The 21,629-nt window shown below is 39.2% G+C and overlaps 6 protein-coding genes and 1 pseudogene across 6 annotated transcripts; 4 read left to right on the forward strand and 3 right to left on the reverse strand.

The window, feature by feature from the left end:
- The first annotated feature begins 87 nt into the window (after nt 1–87).
- On the forward strand, nt 88–3,791 carry LOC106352534 (bifunctional fucokinase/fucose pyrophosphorylase). Its single transcript, XM_013792148.3, has 6 exons — nt 88–442; nt 540–1,154; nt 1,228–1,354; nt 1,435–2,439; nt 2,518–3,221; nt 3,297–3,791. The coding sequence occupies exons 1-6, from the start codon at nt 101–103 to the stop codon at nt 3,687–3,689; spliced, it is 3,186 nt and encodes a 1,061-aa protein (XP_013647602.2). The 5' UTR covers nt 88–100; the 3' UTR covers nt 3,690–3,791.
- A 46-nt stretch (nt 3,792–3,837) lies between these two features.
- On the forward strand, nt 3,838–5,259 carry LOC106352536 (protein LEAD-SENSITIVE 1-like). The gene is made up of 3 exons (XM_048742025.1): nt 3,838–3,958; nt 4,010–4,244; nt 4,496–5,259. The coding sequence occupies exons 2-3, from the start codon at nt 4,151–4,153 to the stop codon at nt 5,185–5,187; spliced, it is 786 nt and encodes a 261-aa protein (XP_048597982.1). The 5' UTR covers nt 3,838–3,958; nt 4,010–4,150; the 3' UTR covers nt 5,188–5,259.
- A 123-nt stretch (nt 5,260–5,382) lies between these two features.
- LOC106352533 (ORM1-like protein 2) lies at nt 5,383–6,666 on the forward strand. The gene is made up of 3 exons (XM_013792147.3): nt 5,383–5,710; nt 5,937–6,085; nt 6,317–6,666. The coding sequence occupies exons 1-3, from the start codon at nt 5,525–5,527 to the stop codon at nt 6,453–6,455; spliced, it is 474 nt and encodes a 157-aa protein (XP_013647601.1). The 5' UTR covers nt 5,383–5,524; the 3' UTR covers nt 6,456–6,666.
- Nucleotides 6,667–7,375: 709 nt separating this feature from the next.
- Nucleotides 7,376–9,101, forward strand: LOC106352531 (annotated as a pseudogene).
- A 3,686-nt stretch (nt 9,102–12,787) lies between these two features.
- Nucleotides 12,788–15,982, reverse strand: LOC125578664. The gene is made up of 5 exons (XM_048742026.1): nt 15,734–15,982; nt 15,173–15,367; nt 14,925–15,062; nt 14,702–14,813; nt 12,788–13,392 (listed from the first exon to the last, which is right to left on the reverse strand). Exons 2-4 carry the CDS (start codon nt 15,365–15,367, stop codon nt 14,712–14,714), a joined length of 435 nt encoding a protein of 144 aa, XP_048597983.1. The 5' UTR covers nt 15,734–15,982; the 3' UTR covers nt 12,788–13,392; nt 14,702–14,711.
- On the reverse strand, nt 13,216–14,272 carry LOC106411831 (glutathione S-transferase T3-like). The gene is made up of 2 exons (XM_048740605.1): nt 13,523–14,272; nt 13,216–13,392 (listed from the first exon to the last, which is right to left on the reverse strand). The coding sequence occupies exons 1-2, from the start codon at nt 14,270–14,272 to the stop codon at nt 13,216–13,218; spliced, it is 927 nt and encodes a 308-aa protein (XP_048596562.1).
- A 3,133-nt stretch (nt 15,983–19,115) lies between the features above and the next one.
- On the reverse strand, nt 19,116–19,969 carry LOC106381811 (ethylene-responsive transcription factor ERF023). The gene has a single exon (XM_013821746.3). It carries the CDS (start codon nt 19,944–19,946, stop codon nt 19,371–19,373), a length of 576 nt encoding a protein of 191 aa, XP_013677200.1. The 5' UTR covers nt 19,947–19,969; the 3' UTR covers nt 19,116–19,370.
- Nucleotides 19,970–21,629: the final 1,660 nt, after the last annotated feature.

The following is a 21,629-nucleotide window of genomic DNA, read 5'->3' on the forward strand; positions in this document are numbered from 1 at the left end:
TACACATATCTTCTTGTCTTGTTTGTTGACTTTTTGACCAGCTGTTAAATAACTTCCCTCTCCTTCCTCTGTCCACTAAACCTCCAGATTTGATCCAAAAATGTCAGGATCCTCGAGAAACAACCAGCAGAGGAAGAAGGCCGACCTCGCCACGATCCTCCGCAAGTCGTGGTACCATTTGCGTCTCTCGGTTCGCCATCCCACCAGAGTCCCCACTTGGGATGCGATCCTCCTCACTGCCGCCAGTCCCGAGCAGGCCGAGCTCTACGACTGGCAGCTCCGGAGAGCCAAGCGTATGGGGAGGATAGCTGACTCCACCGTCACTTTGGCCGTTCCTGATCCAGACGGCAAGCGGATCGGCTCCGGCGCTGCCACTCTTAACGCCATCTACGCTCTCGCTCTGCATTATCAGAAATTAGGTTTCGATCCAGTTGCTTCAGAGGTAATTGATTTGGTCAAGGAACTTAGTTTTAATCCTTGAATCTGGATCTAGCATTGTGCAATGACACTTGGATCTGATTTGATGTTTTATGGTTTAGGAGGAAGTTGCAAATGGTAGTTGTGCTCAGTCCTCTCCCATGTCTTGGGTTAGATTCCTCTCTGAGAAGCATGTGTTGATGCTTCATGCTGGAGGTGACTCCAAGAGAGTGCCTTGGGCTAATCCCATGGGCAAAGTCTTCCTCCCACTTCCTTTTCTTGCTTCCGATGATCCTGATGGTCCTGTTCCTCTCCTCTTTGATCATATCCTTGCTCTCGCTTCGTCTGCAAGGCACGCCTTCGGTGATCAAGGTGGATTGTTCATTATGACCGGTGATGTCCTTCCATGTTTCGATGCTTTTAAAATGACTCTCCCTGAAGACTCGGCCTCCATTGTTACTGTGCCCATCACTCTTGATATTGCTTCCAACCACGGTGTTGTCGTCACATCCAAATCTGAGTCTCTTGCTGAAGGGTTTACTGTTAGTTTAGTGAATGATCTTCTCCAGAAGCCTACAGTAGAAGAGCTTGTCAAGAAAGATGCAATTTTGCATGACGGACGGACGCTCCTTGACACTGGGATCATATCTGCGAGGGGAAAAGCATGGTTGGATCTGGTCGCTCTTGGATGCTCCTGCCAACCGATGATCTCAGAGCTTTTAGGCAGTAAAAAAGAGGTCCGTTGTCTCATATTTTGTGCAGCTTTTTCATAAAGAATGCCCTTGATGTTTTGTTATTTCTAAATTGCAGATGAGTTTGTATGAAGATCTGGTGGCTGCTTGGGTTCCCTCAAGGCATGATTGGCTGCGAACCCGACCTTTGGGGGAACACCTTGTCAACAGTCTAGGGAAGCAAAAGATGTACAGCTACTGCACCTGTATGTTTCTTTCTACTCATCCCATAACTAGAAACTGCATTTCATTACTCTTTTTTTTTTTTAACTCTTTCTATCATCAGATGATTTGCAGTTTTTGCATTTTGGAACATCAAGTGAGGTACTGGACCACTTGAGCGGAGATGCTTCAGGAATCGTAGGTCGAAGGCACTTATGTTCCATCCCCGCAACTACGGTTTCCGACATCGCAGCCTCTTGTGTCATCTTGTCTAGTGAAATTGCGCCTGGTGTCTCCATTGGTGAAGACTCGCTTATATATGATTCAACAGTCTCCGGTGCTGTACAAATCGGTTCACAGTCCGTAGTTGTCGGTATTCACATCCCAAGTGAAGCTCCAGAGAGTTTCAGGTTCATGCTTCCTGATAGGCATTGTCTCTGGGAGGTTCCATTGGTGGGACACAAGGAGAGAGTCATTGTCTACTGTGGTCTCCATGATAATCCAAAGAACTCAATTCACAAAGACGGAACTTTCTGCGGTAAACCGTTAGAGAAAGTACTTTGTGATCTCGGCATCGAGGAAAGTGACCTCTGGAGCTTGAACGCATCATCACAAGAGAGATATTTGTGGAATGCTAAAATGTTTCCCATTCTCACATACAGCGAAATGCTGAAGCTAGCGTCGTGGCTGATGGGTCTAGATGATGGTAGAAACAAGGAGAAGATAGCCTTGTGGAGAAGCTCGAAACGTGTGAGCTTAGAAGAGCTGCACGGATCGATAAACTTCCCTGAGATGTGCAGTGGCTCCAGCAATCACCAAGCTGATCTCGCGGCTGGGATTGCTAAAGCATGTGTGAACTATGGTATGCTTGGGAGAAACTTGTCTCAGCTCTGCCATGAGATTTTACAGAAAGAGTCACTAGGACTGGAGATATGCAAGAAGTTTCTGGATCAATGTCCCAAATTTCAGGAACAGAACTCTAGAATTCTTCCAAAGAGTCGTGCATATCAGGTGGAAGTTGATCTTCTGAGAGCATGTGGGGATGAGGCAAAGGCGTTAGACTTGGAGCATAGAGTATGGGAAGCAGTTGCGGAAGAAACTGCTTCAGCTGTGAGATATGGTTTTAGAGGTAATAATATATCTAATTAATTACATATGGATTCAGCTGTGAGATAGATAACTCTCTTTTGTTTGTTTGTGGTTTCAGAACATCTCTTGGAATCAAGCGGCAAGCCTCCTTCTGAGAAGAATCATATTTCTCTTTCTCAACCAAGAAGGACGAAAGTTGAACTACCAGTTCGGGTAGATTTTGTAGGAGGTTGGAGTGATACACCTCCATGGAGTTTAGAGCGTGCGGGTTGCGTCCTGAACATGGCAATAACTTTGGAAGGCTCACTTCCCATTGGCACAATCATCGAGACAACGAATGAGAAGAGTGGAATCTCAATCCAAGACGACGCTGGAAACGCTCTACACATCGAAGATCCAAGAACCATCAAGACACCCTTTGAAGTTAACGATCCATTCAGGCTTGTTAAATCCGCTCTATTGGTAACCGGCGTTGTTCAAGAACACTCCACAGGGTTAGCAATAAAGACGTGGGCTAATGTTCCGCGTGGAAGCGGTCTAGGAACCTCCAGCATCCTAGCTGCAGCTGTTGTGAAAGGACTTTTGCAGATATCTGATGGAGATGAAAGCAATGAGAACGTTGCGAGGCTGGTCTTGGTTTTGGAGCAGCTCATGGGTACTGGAGGTGGCTGGCAAGATCAGATAGGTGGGCTATACCCAGGGATCAAATTCACTTCAAGCTTTCCAGGGATCCCTCTGCGTCTCCAAGTTGTTCCTTTACTCGCATCGCCGCAGCTGGTCTCAGAGTTGCAGCAACGTCTCCTCGTTGTCTTCACTGGTCAAGTAAGTAACAATAACAACTGAGAGGAGGAAGAAGAGAGTTTTTTCTTTTTCATTGATGCATTTTTTGTAAAACAGGTCAGGCTAGCTCACCAAGTCCTACACAAGGTTGTAACAAGGTATCTACAAAGAGACAATCTCTTGATATCAAGCATAAAGCGTTTGACAGAGCTGGCGAAAGCCGGGAGAGAAGCGTTGATGAACTGTGAAGTGGATGAGCTTGGGGAGATAATGTCAGAGGCTTGGAGATTGCATCAAGAGCTTGATCCGTATTGCAGCAACGAGTTTGTGGACAAGCTTTTCGCGTTTTCGCAACCTTATAGCTCAGGCTTCAAGCTCGTGGGTGCAGGTGGGGGAGGATTCTCGCTTATACTTGCTAAGGACGCAGAGAAGGCTAAGGAGTTGAGGCAGAGATTGGAAGAGCATCCAGAGTTTGATGTCAAAGTTTATAATTGGAGTATCTCTCTCTAATACTAATAGTATTAGTGTGTGATCTTTGCCTTTGTAATTTTTTTTTACTGAAACTTTGGAAAGAATAAAGGAAATGTAAACAAACGTCCGTTGCTTGACCTACTCCACCAAGTCATTCTTTTCTTTGTTTTGTTCACCAACGGCATGCACGGTGAAAATACTATATTACCCTCGCCTGTAATCAAGGTAAAAAGGGATCCCGGAAAATCAGCGACTTTGGACCTCTGTTGGTCGCATTTTGTGGATTGGGAGATAACGCCGTTAGAAGATTCCGTAACGGGTTAGCTCAACAGCTCCAGTTCGTTCACCCAATCATATGCTTCTCGTTACTTTTTAGCTATCTCGCTGACGTCAGATCGCACCGTCAGAACTCACACTTGTAAGGCCGTTTGCTGCATTTTCCAGAAAAGCAAAAGGGAAAGGCTTTGTGTGTAGAGAGAGAAGAAGAAGAAGAAGGAAGAATGGGTTTGCTAACGAACAAGGTGGAGAGAGAGGAGCTCAAAGCAGGAGATCACATCTACACTTACAGAGCAGTTTTCGCTTATTCTCACCACGGTAACTTCCCAAAGTTTGTTTCTTTTTCTTCTCTGTTTCTGAAACTGTAGAAAGTTGTTGACTTTATCTAGAGACAGATCTTATAAAAGAAAAAAGCTTTTGACTTTGTTTAATCTCTACTTAGTTTGAAATCTCATTTATCTGTATATTCCTCTGTTGATGATTGGATTGGATACTGTTTTAGACATGCCATCAAACTCTGATGAGCTTTGATTTAATTTGATTGGTGGATTGTAAATGATTTATTGCAGGAATCTTTGTCGGTGGATCCAAGGTTGTTCATTTCAGACCTGAGCACAACCTTAATTCATCATCTTCTCCTCCCATGGAGTCATTCACATCAGCTTCTTCCTCCTCTGAAGATATTTGCCCAACGTTTCCAGATTGTGGTTTCAGACAACCGAACAGCGGAGTGGTCCTTTCTTGTTTGGACTGTTTCCTCAAGAACGGCTCACTCTACTGCTTCGAATACGGAGTCAGCCCATCAGTTTTCCTCACCAAAGTCCGCGGAGGCACCTGCACAACCGCGCAATCAGACCCGACTGATTCAGTCATCCACAGGGCAATGTACCTTCTCCAAAACGGATTCGGAAACTACGACATTTTCAAGAACAACTGCGAGGATTTCGCGCTCTATTGCAAGACGGGTTTGCTTATAATGGATAAGCTGGGTGTAGGGAGAAGCGGTCAAGCTTCATCGATTGTTGGTGCTCCTTTGGCGGCAGTACTCTCTTCTCCTTTCAGTCTGCTGATTCCAAACCCAATTGGTGTGGCAACGGTAACAGCTGGAATGTATTGTATGAGTCGGTATGCTACAGATATTGGAGTTAGAAGGGATGTGGTGAAGGTGTCCGTTGAGGATTTGGCTCTCAACCTTGACGTGAAGAGCATTGAGCAAGTTGAAGAAGAAGAAGAAGAAGAAGAAGATTCTGATATTAGGTGACTAAATGATCATTTGAGTCAAGTGTTAATGTCGTGAATCATGTTATGGAGTATTTATGAATGTTTTGTGATGGATTATAGTGTTAAAAGACTTTTAGCTAAGACATCCTTTAGTTTGTTGTCAAATGCTGAAAGTAGGAGCTAAACGCCACCGTTTCATGCTAAAAGCAGTCGTCTTTCACATAATTTAATTAAAATTAAACCAAACCGAAGATCTGGAAAAATCCGCAAAGAGAGAGAGAGACTTGTGAGTTTCCAAATAAGCTTCCTCCTTTTGATCGGAGAATCAATCAATCAATCGCCGTGTCTGTGGAAATATCTTCTTAGATTTGGATCCGATGGCGAAACAGTATGTGAAAGCGGTGGCGGCGCCGGATATGAACAGGAACACGGAGTGGTTCATGTATCCAGGGGTGTGGACGACTTATATACTGATAATCTTCTTCGGGTGGCTCGCTGTGCTCTCCGTCTCTGGCTGTTCCCCTGGGATGGCTTGGACCGTTGTTAATCTCTCTCACTTCCTTGTAAGCGATTGTTTACGCTCTTCAATAGGGATTGCTGGATTTGAATCTGGTTATGGGTTTCTCAGTTTGTTATTGTTAGTTTTGGTTATCATACTTTTTTGAGTTGCGATTGTGAATTAGTATTAGTTTGGTTATTAATAGCACTGTCGTCGACTTTTAATTACAGATGCAGTTTTGAGTAGAGAGCATAAATAATTATTTTGGTGTGGGTATCATCATGACACAGGTAACATATCACAGCTTCCACTGGATGAAAGGAACGCCTTTTGGGGAAGACCAAGGCATCTACAATGCTCTCACCTGGTGGGAACAGATGGACAACGGTCAGCAACTTACCAGCAACCGCAAGTTCCTCACCGTCGTTCCCATTGTCCTGTATGCCCTTCCTGTTTCTCTTTATTTAGTAATTGCATTCTCTTTTGAGTGGAATAAACCTTATGACTCATTTATATTCCCGCTATCTTAAACTAACCTTCTAGTTTTGGAGTTGAGCTTTTTGAGATTTAGCTCTTTATCCTCTCTTCTGTTACTTTGTATCTGACATTATAGAGATAAGTTTTCTTGTGGTTTTAATCAAATAATCTAATGATGTAAAAACAAATGCAGGTACTTGATAGCATCGCATACAACAGATTACAGACATCCATGGCTGTTGCTCAACACCCTCGCTCTCATGGTTCTTGTTGTTGCCAAGTTCCCCAACATGCACAAGGTTCGCATCTTCGGCATCAATGCTGACAAATAAAGTAAGTCAGCTTCTTCTCAGTTCCATCTCTCTTATGGTCAGAGAACAGGGAAGGAAGAAGGAAAAGGGGATATAACCAAAACATATGTATGTGTGTAAATGTTCATATGAATTGGTTTATTTATTTATTCGAGAGTTATGCTTGCTGGATATTTTGTAAAGTAACTTAATTTTGAAGCTTCGATCTTCTTATTCATAATCTTTTCCTGTCGAATTAGCTGGGGCTCACTTACTGGACTCGAGATAACAATAGTTAGGTTTAAAGTTGGCACAAGTATGCTGCATGCCGTGACTCGAGAGTTATCCATACTAACTAACAGGAGGATGAGTTTGATTGCGCGTAATGTTTCAGTGAGAACACGTGGGTTGGTGACTACAACATCTCTAGTGACACGTATCCAACCCAAGTCCACCTGGTTATTACATATGCAATATATGAACATTATTTCACTCGTTTAATCGTATAATAAAGCACTGGGGAAAAGATCAAATTAGAGTGATTCGAGATGGTTAATTTGATAAAAATGGTGTTAGGTGTAAACTTTAAAGCCGACAAAAGGAAAGGAAAGGAATGAATGATTAATCAAAGCTTAGAATAAGACTAATGATATTTTTTTTGTTTTTCCCATCGTGGTCGGTCCATTTAAGAAAAATAAATACGTCTTATCCTTTAAATAAATGTGGGGTCTACGCTATGTGAAACCGTCGATTCTCCCTTCAGAAGACACGTGTAGTCAATCCAGCGGCTTACCAAGCCAACAAGTTATTGAAACGGTCGCGTTTTGGAACTCGAGAAGCTTTACGAAACTGTGAAAATGGGTTCGAATCAAAAACGGGGGACAGAGTGCGAAGGAAGAAAGAAGCAGAAAAGCCAAAAGCAGAGATTCAGTGGAATCTTCGAATTAATTAAAATGGTATCTTTACTCTGTTCTTTTTTTTTTAATGATCTCTTTGTGTACAAATCTCTTTCTCCTCTCTGTTTCTGATTATACATAGAATTTGCTCACTCACATCGATTGTTTTTGTTCGATCTGATTGTTTTCTCTCGAGCCAGAGATGGTTCCTTCGTACGGCTTTCCCTTCTGATATTAAAATTTTCTGACAAAGTTTCATTTGTGCTCTAAGACTGTCTTTTCTACAGAACAAGTTGGATTTTGTAATGAGATTTATATTCTTATGCCTCGTGGATCTGTTTCAGAAATTCAATTATGATTTTTGGTATAGATTGAATTAGTGATCATTGACTGTTTAATATATATATATTTTTGTGAAGATGCTTGAATGATCGATCGCAGCAAGACTTGCGTCGTGTATGTTGCTTAATTAATTTTTATTAAAGCAGTCGCTTGTATATGGATTAATCATTTGCTTAGAAGCAATCAATCTATGGGAAGAAGAGAGAAACAAGTTTTGTTTTTTTATTCATAAAATCGAATATTTTTATCTTTTGATTTTGCATTTAATCCTCTCTTAATTTTTCAGGGTGTCTTAACATTGATGTGATGAAATGGGAGCAGCTGAAGTAAGAGCACTCTGGCAAAGAAGAGCAAGCCGTTGCTTTCTTGTTCATGAAGATGCTGCAATGCCTCCGAGGTTAGCTTGTTGCTGCCACCACCACCAACAACAACAACATCCTTCTTCTTCTTCTGGCAAAAACAGCTTTTCTTCTACTAGTTTTGGAGATTCCTCTGATTTCTCTTCTGATACCAAATGGTGGCTCAAAGGAGGATCATCTAGTTTTGATGAGGAGATTGCAAACTCCTTCCTCCAAGATACCAAATTGCATCAATTCGTCGACTTAACCGGGGTAAGTAAAGAAGCAAAAGACGAAGAAGAGTATAGCTTTATTAGCAAGAAAGATACAATGCACTACTAATGAGCTAGCTCTCTTGGTGTCCACTAGATCCGTTGATCATCATATTCAAAACTGTGATCTTCCTCCGCCCCAGAAGCTCCACAAGAGCATTCAATGCACTACTAATGGTGAAAAAGGGTTTCAGACAGCAGTTATTAAATCACCATGGAAACAAGGTGCTTGGAGCGATCGGTTTGAGAGCAGCAGTAATAGCACAGATAGCAAGAACACGAGTCCAAAGTCTTCTCCTCAGAGCGATGATCTTATAAGCAAAGCTCAGCTTTTAGAAGCGCTAAGGCATTCTCAAACCAGAGCAAGAGAAGCAGAGGAAGCTGCCAAAGAAGCTTGCGCTGAGAAAGACCGTTTGATTACTGTCTTGATGAGGCAAGCGAGTCAGATTTTAGCTTACAAGCAATGGATAAAGCTTCTTGAAATGGAAGCTCTCTATCTGCATATGGAGGAGGTGGGAGAACAAGAGCAGATCGAAGGAATGAATCTGAAGAAGAGGAAGCAAAGAGGGAAGAAGAAGAATAAGAAAATGGGGGAGATTGGGAGATATGTGATGGCTTTTGCGTTGGGGTTTAGTCTCATTGGTGCTGGTCTGCTCGTAGGTTGGACTGTTGGATGGTTGTTTCCCTTCTAGAGTCTTGAAAAAGCGTCTTTTGTTTGATCACTGACTGATCTTTGCAGGAGTTTAGGTTTTCACTTTGCCTCTAAAATTGTGTGTTATGTGTGTTGTCTACTTGTCCTCATGTATATATGTGTGTGATGTTTCCTTCCAAGTTCCAGTATATCTAACAATACTAAAAGGAAGATATCAAGACTTCTAAGCGCATCCACGTCACAAAAAAAAATCAGCCAATAATATTGCAACAATCATCCATGTCATCCGTCATCTTCGATTTATTTTGTTTTGGGCTTCGTTTGTTTTGGCCTGTTTGTTCTGTATCTTATAGCCCACTTCGTACTGCAACTGATTACATCGTAACTCTAACTTCGTTCTTCTTTTACCTTTCGACTTCCACATCTTCTATTACTCTTCTCTCCAAACCGTTTCAACGAGTAACTTCACATTTCTCTAATCAAACCTTTGATGTTGATTTAGAAACCACTTCCTGATTCCAACACACGAAGGAGGTGGTTCAGCCCTTCAGCTATCAACACGTGTTTACTGCTCTCCACCGTTGAGATTCTTGAAATCACGGCTACAACCTTCTCCTTCATGCTCAAACTACACGAATCGAGCAACCGAACCTGAACGAGAACAACACCTTGAACTATGGATATCATCACGTTCTTATCATCTTCCCGAAGCAAAGATTCAATCGCCGAGTTCTTCGACTTCGGTTCACCGATCTGTAATCGGATAACTAGATTCCTCGCCGCAGCTTCCTTCTTTGACGAAATCGAAACGATTTCGTTGAGAAGACTGCTTTTTCGATTTCGTTGAGAAGACTGCTTTTGATCAGAACATCAGCGTCCTTCACGTGGCGATCGAGTCGAGCCATGACCGAGTCGACGTCGCTCTGCGTATTGAGATTTCTCTCAGATAAACTCGGACCCTCGCACCTAGCCGCGACGGAGGAGGCGTTGTGGAGCGTCTCTCGAGCGGAGAGGAGGAGATCCAGAGCTAGCTGGTTGGAAGAAGAAGAGGCGGGAATATCAGAGAGGTGAGTGTTGAGATCGGCGAGTTTGACGCGGATCGAGGACCATTTGGATTTGAAGCTGAGAAGGTTTGGGATGCGGTCGAGGATAGAGGAGATGAGCTCCGTTAAGCTACAGTCACCATCGTTATCCAACGGCATTGGAGAGAGAGAGAGAGAGAGAGAGCTGAATTTGGCCTGACAGGTAAAAGTAAAACCAACATCATGCCTTTTATGTTTTTTCTCTTTACAGATTCTGAATTTTGTTTGTGTATGTTTCCATTTACAGTTTATGTTCTCTCTTCGGGTTTCATTTGCCATAATGGCGACTCATTGATTTCTCTTGCTAGAAACATCAAGGGAAAGCCCTTTTAGATTCTTATGTTCATATCATACTTACCTCTCTTTCTCAGATATCATCAGCAAAATATTAGAGACATTGGACTACTTGGACAACCTCAGCAAAAGGGAGCTTCTGACAGGACAAGGTGACACAACAACCTTTGAATCTGAGTTGAGGATCATGCAAACATTGATGGTGAAGAACAAGTATTGTCGGTTAATTCATATAAAAATGTTACTTTTGATTTCAGATGGACCAGACTTACCTTGGAAGTAGTTCTTAACGATGGACAACAAAAAACATATGTTATTGGAAAAGAAGGACTTCCAGATACGGTAAAGAATCATACAACGTTTTGTTTCTTTTCATTAGTAAGATATAAGTTTGTTTGATAATACAATTGTTTCTTATTAATTTCGAACCTGGTTGGTTGGTTACAAGCGATTAGTTTTGTATATATGTGTTTGGTTGAGGTTCCATTGTTTATTTTGATGGAGAGCTTTTGGCAAAGTTTGTATTTTTAATTCATGAATTTGTTTTTAGTTTATGATCTTATTTATGGTTGATACAGACTACGGGTTTCTTTCTTTTTGGTAAAACAGCTTCCCAGACTTGAGATCAATGTATTGTTTTACTATATCCATGTATGTATTTTGGAGATTTCCTTTAGATCATTCACTATGGTTTTAAACTGTGTTTACATGTTATTTTTTTGGATCAGAAAGAATTTGCTCAAAGGTTTGAGAGAGTAAGAGCATCTACATTGGTGAACCCCCTTTGGGGTTCATACCAATTTTTTAATATATTTATGGTGGGACCATGAATAGTGATGAACTTCTTGATTTTGTACTTCTCCATTAGTGAACCCGAAGAAGGGGTTCATAGGAATTAAAATAATAATTTTTTTAAAAAAATTTAGTTTTGATTTTTTTTTTAATACATGAATAAAATATAATAATTTATAAAATTTTATTCATTACATTGATAATTGATGAACATAGAAAGATTATTCATTACCGAATTTTTGCCATACATTTTCAACTAAATCAGCTTTCAACCTATCATGTTTTCCTGAATCCCGAAGTTCATGGCGCATGCCTAGCATATTATGTGCATGCAAACTTTCTCTCGTTTTGACCTTCGAACCTCTGCTTGACTCTCCTGACTCGAACTCAGATGTATCAGTAAGACTGTATCCGTCTCGTTCGTCCTCCACTATCATATTGTGCAATATGACACAAGTTCTCATAATTTTCCCTATCTTTTCCTTGTCCCATAGTAGAGCAGGGTTTTTAACTATTGCAAACCTCGATTGCAAAACCCCGAAAGCACGTTCGACATCTTTTCTGGTGGATTCTTGACGTTGGGCAAATAGCTCAGCTTTAGGACCTTGAGGAAGTGGGATGGATTGGATAAATGTTGACCAATTCGGATAAATTCCGTCAGTAAGGTAGTACGCCATACGGTAAGTGTGGTTGTTGACCTTGAATTTAACTTTAGGGGCTCGACCTTGCAGTATATCATCAAAAACTGGTGACCGATCAAGAACATTGATATCGTTGAGGGTACCTGGTAATCCGAAAAATGCGTGCCATATCCAAAGATCTTCTGATGCCACAGCCTCTAAGACAATTGTTGGTTTTCCTGAACCACGGGTGTATTGGCCTCTCCAAGCCGTTGGACAGTTCTTCCACTGCCAATGCATACAATCAATGCTGCCTATCATCCCGGGAAACCCGCGCTTCTCGCCAATGTCGAGTAATCGTTGAAGATCTTCCGGTGTTGGTGTTCTTAGATACTCAACTCCAAACAATTGTACTATCCCATTAGTGAAATGTTCTAAACATAAAAGTGCAGTACTTTCACCAAGTCGAAGATATTCGTCATACGTATCTCCAGATTGACCATATGCGAGCATACGTATAGCTGCAGTACATTTTTGAAGTGGTGATAGGCCGTACCTGCCGTGAGCATTTCTTCTTTGCTGAAAGTATGGAACTTCAGTAGTAAGGCGATCAACAATGCGGAGGAACAAGGGTTTGTTCATTCGAAAACGCCGCCTAAACATCACCGGCGGGTAAGTGGGATTTTCGTGGAAATAGTCGTTCCATAGTTGAATGTGTCCTTGTTCCCGATCTCTTTCAATATAAGCTCTTTTTTTGGGCTTGTTGGTTTGAACATCTAGTAGGGAGTCGATGATATTATCAAATTCTTCGTCAAACATATCTTCAAAGGCTTCATCAACGCCATCTGACTCTGAGGATGTCATAACTGAAAAAAACAAATATTTTAAATATCTCTACGAATATCATATATTCGTTTTTAATTATAACTTATATGTGGAACATTAAATTTTATTTTAAATATCTCTTGGAATATCATATTTTCGTTTTTAATTATAACATTAATTTAAAAAAAAAAAATAAATCTTGGAATGTCATATTTTCGTTTTTAATTATAACTTATATGTGGAACATTAATTTTTTTTTTTCAATAAATCTTGGAATTTCATTTTTTCGTTTTTAATTATAACTTATATGTGGAACATTAATTACAGACTATAGATAACAAAACAAAGAATTTTAGATTTTACTTGGTCACTCGATTTTGTAGTCGGCGAGTGTCTAGTGGTTGGCTGGTTCGACAGAACAAGAGTGAGGCAGCTGGTTTGAGAGAACAAGAGTAAGGCGGATGGTTTGAGAGAACAAGATGGAGGGGTATCGACCTTGAGAGAACTATGATTTGTAGATACAGAGAAGAGAACTATGCTTTGGCATTTGAGAGAAGAGAACATAAACACATGTTAGAGAGAAGAGAAATACTTGTCCTTTTTATAACAAACTTTTACAAGTCCCGTGAAGTGTAGAGACAAACAAAATACTACACTTCATATTACAATCCGTGACACCAAGTTCATCACTAGTGTCTAGTACAAACACTGACCTGCTGCGACCCAAAAGATACATGTAGTACTACAACTACATGAACAACCCGTGAACTACTACTACTACAATACCCGTGACACCTACAAAACCCATCAAGTCCAGACTTTATCTCCCATATGCCCGTGACCAACGGCCCCACAGATCCTTTCACCTGCAAAATAACACAGAAGAATATAAGTTTCCAGTCAACAAAAGCAGTTGTAAAATTATCAAAGCAAGTAAAGAAGCAAACAAAGAGTTCAAGAAATTTTCAACTAAACAACCTAAAGCATCTCAGAAACAAGTTTGTCCTTCAAAGCGACCTCAGCTTCAGTTAGAGTAGCTATGTTCTTAGAGAGGAGACGATCAAGTATTTTCTGTTTCGAAATATTCTGTTTCTTCTCTAGAATGATCTCCAGGCGATCAAATGCAGCTTCATTGCCAGGCTTCTTGCGTTTGGCTGCTTTGCAAGCCTTAACGCCAGGAGGCCTAGCCTCATCCGAGTCAGGCACCGTCTCCGCAGCTTCCTTCATTTTCGCCTTTCCACCATCTCTTGATATAGAGTTCGATCTCCACTTCTGATCATACCTCAGCTCCCTCCACGCGTGTTCAAGTGCAAACTTCGCCTGGTGGTCGTTAAAGAAGATGTCATGAGCTGACTTCATGACATCGTTCTCGTTCTGCCCACTTGATTGCTCCTTCAATGCTGCCTCATAGCTTCCCACAAATTTACACACTTGTTCATTCACCCTTCCCCACCTCTGCTTACACTGACTCCACTCTCTAGGTAGAAAGCCACCTAGCTGAGCGCTTGCATTAAAGTAATCCTCTATTCTTCTCCAAAACGACCCTAGTTTCTGCTGGTTACTAACTATGGGATCTTTGCTTGTGTTTAACCAGGCACTGATGAGGATAATGTCTTCTTGAGTCGTCCACTTTCTCCTTTCACCAGCCGGTTTAGGAACCTCAGACGACCCTACTTCTACGGTTTTACTGGACTGGGAAGATAATAGGTTCACAAAACCGGGAGAACTTTGTGAAAACGTATCCATTTTGGTTTGGGGTTGTGTTTTGTTGTTTGTTAGAAGTTTTAAAAAGGATTATGTATTTTTTAAAGAACTACTTGCGTTTGAGTTACGTGTGGTTTCCTAACTACCAAACATTCATTACACTTAATTAGACAACAACTTGTTCACAGACATTCATTACACATCAAATCAATTCTAAAAAACTCTAAAACGTTTAAGACACAGCCAGCGGAACCAAACTAGTACTAGATATTTAATGAAGTACTACTACACTCCCTACTCTAGATATTTAATGAACAAGTTAAGTCTCAGTTCAACCAGAGGAAGCAAGTAACCACACGGAAACAGTTCCTACTCGAGTTCCTAGTTAAGTCTCAGTTCCTACTCTACACGGAAACAGTTCCTACTCAAGTTCCTAGTTAAGTTCTACTTTAGTTTAGTTTGAAAGTTTACCTGTTCTGTTTCAGTCGAAACAGGCCTTCTCCAGAGCAGCCGCCTGGACTGTGAGGTTATAGACGTCACCGGTGAGCTTATCAAGCAGCAATGTGAGCCTCTTAACCTGTGCCTACATAAGAGATAAAGAAAACTTGTAACTCATAAAAACGTAAAAAGTGTTCACAAATTTGATGATCTCAAATTTGATGATCACCCAAAGAGATAAAAAGTGTTCACAAACCTCAAGACTCTCGATCTGTTTAGTGAGAATGGGCACACATTTGATGATCTCAACAGCCTCATCCACACGCTCACGCATGCGTACCATCTCCTCCTGGACACCTATAACCCAAGGCTGACGGTAATGCAACCCATCAGCCTTGGTTAAACCACGGAAACATCAGTCAGACAACATATTTAACTAGAAAATTTAGACAACATAATAAGACATGTGAGATTAATGAAGGGAATGCGAATGATGTGGGTTACCTCGTAGTTTATGCAGCTGAAGAAGCGCTTCCCGGGACGCGTGTCGTACTCCTCCTTCACCCGAACCTCGTCGATGATTCTACCACCACACGGACAGCTTGTCGGCATCCCATATGACGAATCGGCAACGTTGTACAGGTGGTCGATGAACTCCTGCTTCCTCTTAAAATCTGTTATCTCGTCTGAGGGATCCATCTGAAACAGAGAAATGAAATTGATTAACCCTTTTCTATTGAATCAAAAATAATCAAAACCGTGAATCGATTGAGACAAAAGTAGTCAAAACCGTGAATCGAACCCAGTACAAGATCTAAACCCACTTATCGAAACCCCCAAATTCTATTTTGAACCCTAACTCGAAAAACCCTTTTCGATTTCCAATCCGCGAGAATCGAACCTTAAAACTATAAATCGAACCCCTAGACGAGGTAATACAGCATTAAATCAAAACCCTTCTCGATTTCGAACCCTAAATCGTAAAAAAAAAAATTGAAATTTCCCCTAAGTCGATTTCGAAACCAAAACGACATCAATATAAAGGAGATTCCAGTCGAGACCCACCTCTGTTAGTAGAGGAGACAATAACTCGTCGAATCGATGGAGCAAATTCGAGAAATAGGGACAGAGATCGTCGTCGCACGGGGTTTCGCCGGGAGGAAGAAACCCTAGAGTTTTCGAGACAAAAGAGAGAAATGAATCTCTCTCCCCTTTCCACCGCGTGACGTCGACGCCGCGTCTCCAATCAATTCGCGACACGTGGTGTGAACCCGTATCGGACGGGGTCACTCGTAAGGGGCGGGTCGCGAGAAATAACCCATTTAATCTTTATTTTTAATGGTCCGGCCCTATGATACTGAGCCCATGAACCTGTCTAAAACCTCTAATGGGGCTGCTCTAAGGTCTCTGGATCTACATCATACAGAACCATGGTAATTTAAGCATTTCACTTTTCTCTCATGCAGCTTAGTTGTAGTGACTGAAAGAAAAAAATATGACCATTTGGTATCCTTAATTTTGTGGAGTAGCACCACTTTCATTGTTTTATAACTTTACCTTTAGTTTCTGCTACTCAGGATGGAAACTGCTATCACATTATTTTGCAGGTTTCTAACTAGCAAGTTTCTTCTGGAATTTTGTGTATTTGGAACTACGGACATATGTGGGTGAATAATTTTATTTTGTTTATCTGTTTTCATATGCACATGGTAACCAAACGTGCAATTGAAAGATTATTTTCTTTATGTATTCTATGAGGTTCACAGACTTCTCATAGATTTGTAGGATGCTTTTTATGTTTTATGGACCTTAGTATAATTTGGATCTTGCTTGATAATCCTCAGGTGATTGCTAAGTCTTTTGAGGTGGCCGAATTACTAAGTATCTGATCTTTCTTTCTTCTGTTTTAGTAAAAATGTTTTAGTTTTATTACCTTTTTGCTGTATGTTTTATTTTTTCATTAATATCACATGCTAATAGAGTTTCAACATACAGAAGTAATGGCCACATTTTCAAATTTTGTAGGAATCTGATAAATAGTAAATTATTAACGATACAAGATTTTGTTTGTGTCACTGTGATACTTCTTTTGTCTGAACCAACGACATGAAAATGGCTTCAAGAACAAAAAAAACACCAGCCAAAAGGTGTTAATTGTCCAACCAATAAAAAACAGAAAATCAGTTAAGTTAATGGTAAAACAAGTGGATATTTGTTGCTACCGTTTAGGATATTTCTCAATCCCAACTACATACCACAAAAGAATCATTCCCAAAAACCTAAGATGAAGACGTGATTTAGTCATCGATGGTTCTAAAGTGTTACTCGGTGCAAGATGATTTAAGATATCTAATATTCTTAAGATTTATATGTTCATATAAATCTATCTCACTTCCTTTTTGTCCTCAGAAACCGTGCTCTAAGAACCCGTTCGAATATTTTTACATATCGGGTCAAATTATGGTATTTTTTATTTTAGTTTTGTTATTTTGGAATGGGTTCAGATATTTAGAATTAGACAAAAAAAATTAAATTCTTCATTCCTCAAATTTTTGTACTAAAATTTTTACCATTAACTTAACTGATTTGCTGTTTTTTATTGGTTGGACAATTAACAGATTTGGAGATAAAATTTTAAAATTGAAAAATGCTTGACATGCATTTCAAGTGAGAAGTAAATCATTTTGTCCGTAATTATATTCATATTATCTTTTTTTTTGTCAACTTTTTTTTTGTCAACAATATTCATATTATCTAATTTCTGAACCATATACAACATAAATATAAATATTTTGAATAATATAAGAGAACTAAATTAGAAGGGTTAAGTATACATAATCTTCGAATATCTATTCGGGTTTGAATATTATCTATTCAGATACGGATATCCAGTCTCTCCTAACTTAATATCCATTTGGGTATTTTGCCACTTCAGTCGGATTTTCGGTTTGAATTTTTCGAATCAGATTCAGGTATGAATTCAGATATTAGATAAAATGTCCATGCCTAATCCGCGCGTAGCGCGGAAAAACGATCTAGTAAGTTTAATAGTATTAGTTTAGATCAAAAGGCTTGTAAATGTTAGGAATCATTTCCATACTTCTAAACAATTTCAAGACCCAATTTACTAATTAAGACCGTATTTAACCAAATTCATTAACTAAAGCCCATATGTCCTGGAAGCCTTGCGGCTACAACTAATTAAAGCAATCTTGTGTCTTGCTGTCTTTATTTTTATATCTCTTTTAGACTTTTAGTATTGATACATTGACGCAACCCTTCGAATCAATTTTAAGATTTTTAGTTTAAAATGGATTATGGAAGCTTTAGCCAATCACCTGTGTCGGCTTTAGAATGCTACAGTTAGCTCTTTCCGAGCACCTGGACTGGCTGGCTATATGAAAGATTATTTGTAAATATGAAAATTTCCCACTAAACTGCAAAATCCAAATATCAGTATCAGTCCACTCGCTGATTCAAATGAGCTTAAAAGATATTTAGAGAAACATCAAAATGGATATTTACCTCTGTTTTTTCTTATGGATCCATTTATTATTTTCTCATTTTTGGTCAAATATGATATTACTTATCCGTTCTGACTAATAGTATATAGTTGTAAGAAACAAAAAAAAGAACTGGTATATGGTTGTAAGATGCGCTAATGAATTTCCAGCAGAAAGAAGTTTTATAGATAGTTTGCGTACTGCGACGGTCACAATGAAGCTACATTTTCATATTTTATAATAAGACCAATATATATATTCGATTTTTTTGGAATCGACTTCTAAACGACTAGATAGCTCTGGAGTGAAGATGCAATTTAAGTCCAACAAGTCCTTGTCTCGAATAATAAATTCGAGTGTCGTTTTAGACGTGATTATTCAACACGTGATGCATTACATATCCTAATATGTGGTGCAAAATCGTATCACGACGATGCAAGGACAAATACTAATAATTTCAAAGTTCACTAACAAGACAGCTCTTGGTTCCATGCGGGTACACTTTCCGCGTTCTCGTCTTATCGTGTGTCCTACATGAACATAATACTATTACAGTACTACAACTTAATATGCACATGTCAAAATGTTTAATACTTGTATTAGGTCAAATAATTACTACTTTATATGTCGAGCTTAGGGTCGAACTGGTTATATAAAGGGTCTGACACGTTTATGGATGATCCTTTCTGGACAAAAACATATGCGTAGTCCATTTCTTAGCATGTATATCTAAATCGATCTTAATTATATATATTTTTTTTAATAAGCATTTCGATCAAAGAAATTTCTAAGCATGGCTTATTTATTTGCGTCCATGAAAACTGAGTGCATGGTTATTAATAGGAAGTAGCAACAACCCTAAATTTCAGTACATCAGTTAAAGTTAGGATCATTATTACTTTCTTTTTTTTTTTTTTTTTTTTTGAACACTGGATCATTATTACTTATGCAAGCAAACTTATGTAATTAAAACTGTATAAGAACACACATATACGGATATACGTATTTTTTTCAAGATCGTACAAACCTGATAGTATCTATATAATATTAATCGCGTCACGTAAAATAATAAACTAGAGACAAATAATAAAAATGCATAAAAATATACTTGCATGCATTTAATCGATCTAGCCAAGACAGTAACAGTACAGCGCACACGTCTAGTGAATAGGCAGAACACAGTCGACAACTACATGCATTCACAGACACGCCATGAACTGATACTGATACGAGTCTTCGTCCACCAGACACATGGCATCGTCTCCGGCAATGAAAGGCACCGGCGACCACCCACATCTGGTCATCATAAGCTCTGGCAGCTCTATGCCTTCCCAGAAATCATCTCCTTCTCCTCTGATATTTTCCACGTCATTTCCCGTTTTAATGATCTTTACGGCGTTGGCCGCTTTGGCCGCCGCGACTTGGATATCTCTGGCCGTACACGTCGACGGGCGAGGTAAATCGTCGATTTCGTCGGGGAAGTTTAGCTGAGCTTTTCTTCCTTTCAGACAAAACGCCGCCACGTCGTAAGCTTTAGCTGCCATCTCCGGTATCGGAAAAGATCCGAGCCAAATCCGAGATTTCTTTCGGGGCTCTCTGATCTCGGAAACCCATTTTCCCCATCGACGTTTGCGAACTCCGTGGTACACTGGATGCCTCGTCGCCGAGAAGGTTTCTCTACCGCCTCCACCGCAAGATTTAACTGAAGTATCCGCGGCTGGTTGTTCGTTGTTGGTAAGTGGTGGTGGTGATAGTTTCATTCTTTCTTGTAGCATTTAAATGAGCTTGTGATGTGGTTTCACACTGTAGTCAGCATTTATAGTCTCATCCAGTGACCAAAAGCGTTACGTTCCCATACGAATTTACATAAATGACCTCCAACATGATAACATTTAAATCATCGAACTTATTTTTTTAAATAAAATTTCACAGAACTATCTACCGCTTACCAACAACGATAATTCACATACTTGTCAAAAAAAAAAAAAAAACTATCTACCGCTGATTACTTTAGTTGATGAAAAATGAGTGTGTTTTAGAACATTGTTAAAATTGTGAAGTCAGCCAGCATGGTATATTGTGTTCGCATATATGGATTGTTACAGTAATTAACGGAATCAAATCAAACCAGTAATACATTTTAGTAGCAAAATGATTATAATATCGCATAAGAACAAAATTTATAAACATGATTTATTGATGTCCCCAGTAATAAAGTCTATATGTCAAATTGAACCAAAAAAGTGTATATGTCAGCTCTCTGTCTCCTATCATACGGGAGTGGTGGGGAAAGGATTCTTGGGTTCACCCCCTAGGGTGAACCTCTAGGTTCACCAACCAATAGGATTTCATTATTTCAAATTCGATATCTTTTAAAAATGGAAACAAAATATTCTCAAATTATATTATGTTTTTAAAATAAAAAAGTAAAAAAAGATAATAGTTACAGAAAAAAAAATTAAAAAAATATATATTTTTTTAATATTCTCAACAAAACACTAAACCCTAAATCCTAATCCCTAAACCCTAAATCCTAAACCCTAAACCCTTGGGTAAACCCTAAACCCTTGGGTAAACCCTAAACCCTTGGGTAAACCCTAAACCCTTGGATAAATCCTAAACTCTAAATAAAAAACACTAAAACCCTAAACCCTAAACGCTTGAATGTTTTAGTGTATAGTGATTTTGATTTAGAGTTTAGGATTTATCCTAGAGTTTAGGATTTATCCTAGAGTTTAGAGTTTATCCAAGGGTTTAGGGTTTAGGATTAAGGGTTTAGGGATTAGATTTAGAGTTTAGGGTTTAATGTTATGCTGACGACGTAAAATATTTTTTTTTTGTAATTATTACTATTTTTTTTTACCTTTTAATTTTTAAAACATAATATAATTTGACAATATTTTGTTTTCTTTTTTAAAAGATATCGAATATAAAATAAAACAATTCTATTGGTTGGTGAACCTAGAGGTTCACCCTAGGGGGTGGACCTAAGAATAAGTCTTTTCAATAGCTTAAGGTACTGGTGATGTCCTATCCTATATGTCTGCAGTCAAGTAAGATTGGAATTAAATAATGCATAGCATATTAGCACTATCTCTTCAGATTTCGTAACCAACATGCATATATTATAGTTTGGACAACGTATAGGCTAAAATAATGATATCATGAAAAAAACTAGCTAGCAACTTCTAACACATTAGAAGAAGAAAAAAGAAACAAAAAAAAAATATTATTGTTTTCTTTGACAAAATAAAATCATCTTCTGATAAATTATGAACTAATTAAGCCCAGAACTTGTTTTTTAACTCAACCAAAAAAAATAAAAAGAAAAACAAAACCAAAACATGCTACTATACTACTAGCATACAAATCACCCTTTTGACATATATATACACATAACATTTGCATATTAAAGTTTCGATGTGAACACTACAAGAAAACAACGGTATTCTGACGGA

Source organism: Brassica napus, chromosome A9 (assembly GCF_020379485.1).
Source record: "Brassica napus cultivar Da-Ae chromosome A9, Da-Ae, whole genome shotgun sequence".
NCBI classification, from domain to species: Eukaryota; Viridiplantae; Streptophyta; class Magnoliopsida; order Brassicales; family Brassicaceae; genus Brassica; species Brassica napus.

What these genes read in the sequence shown, in the direction of transcription:
- LOC106411831 (XM_048740605.1), bottom strand. Translation starts at nt 14,272, where the DNA reads ATGGATACGTTTTCACAAAGTTCTCCCGGTTTTGTGAACCTATTATCT. An exon ending in TCGCTTTGAAGGACAAACTT is followed by an intron (nt 13,393 to 13,522) that starts GTTTCTGAGATG and finishes GTTATTTTGCAG; the next exon opens with GTGAAAGGATCTGTGGGGCC.
- LOC125578664 (XM_048742026.1), bottom strand. Translation starts at nt 15,367, where the DNA reads ATGGATCCCTCAGACGAGATAACAGATTTTAAGAGGAAGCAGGAGTTC. An exon ending in TCAGCTGCATAAACTACGAG is followed by an intron (nt 15,063 to 15,172) that starts GTAACCCACATC and finishes GGTTTAACCAAG; the next exon opens with GCTGATGGGTTGCATTACCG. An exon ending in AACAGATCGAGAGTCTTGAG is followed by an intron (nt 14,814 to 14,924) that starts GTTTGTGAACAC and finishes TCTCTTATGTAG; the next exon opens with GCACAGGTTAAGAGGCTCAC.
- LOC106352534 (XM_013792148.3), top strand. Translation starts at nt 101, where the DNA reads ATGTCAGGATCCTCGAGAAACAACCAGCAGAGGAAGAAGGCCGACCTC. An exon ending in TTTTAGGCAGTAAAAAAGAG is followed by an intron (nt 1,155 to 1,227) that starts GTCCGTTGTCTC and finishes TCTAAATTGCAG; the next exon opens with ATGAGTTTGTATGAAGATCT. An exon ending in TCGTTGTCTTCACTGGTCAA is followed by an intron (nt 3,222 to 3,296) that starts GTAAGTAACAAT and finishes TTTGTAAAACAG; the next exon opens with GTCAGGCTAGCTCACCAAGT.
- LOC106352536 (XM_048742025.1), top strand. Translation starts at nt 4,151, where the DNA reads ATGGGTTTGCTAACGAACAAGGTGGAGAGAGAGGAGCTCAAAGCAGGA. An exon ending in TTTCGCTTATTCTCACCACG is followed by an intron (nt 4,245 to 4,495) that starts GTAACTTCCCAA and finishes GATTTATTGCAG; the next exon opens with GAATCTTTGTCGGTGGATCC.
- LOC106381811 (XM_013821746.3), bottom strand. Translation starts at nt 19,946, where the DNA reads ATGCTACAAGAAAGAATGAAACTATCACCACCACCACTTACCAACAAC.
- LOC106352533 (XM_013792147.3), top strand. Translation starts at nt 5,525, where the DNA reads ATGGCGAAACAGTATGTGAAAGCGGTGGCGGCGCCGGATATGAACAGG. An exon ending in TTAATCTCTCTCACTTCCTT is followed by an intron (nt 5,711 to 5,936) that starts GTAAGCGATTGT and finishes ATCATGACACAG; the next exon opens with GTAACATATCACAGCTTCCA. An exon ending in ACCGTCGTTCCCATTGTCCT is followed by an intron (nt 6,086 to 6,316) that starts GTATGCCCTTCC and finishes AAACAAATGCAG; the next exon opens with GTACTTGATAGCATCGCATA.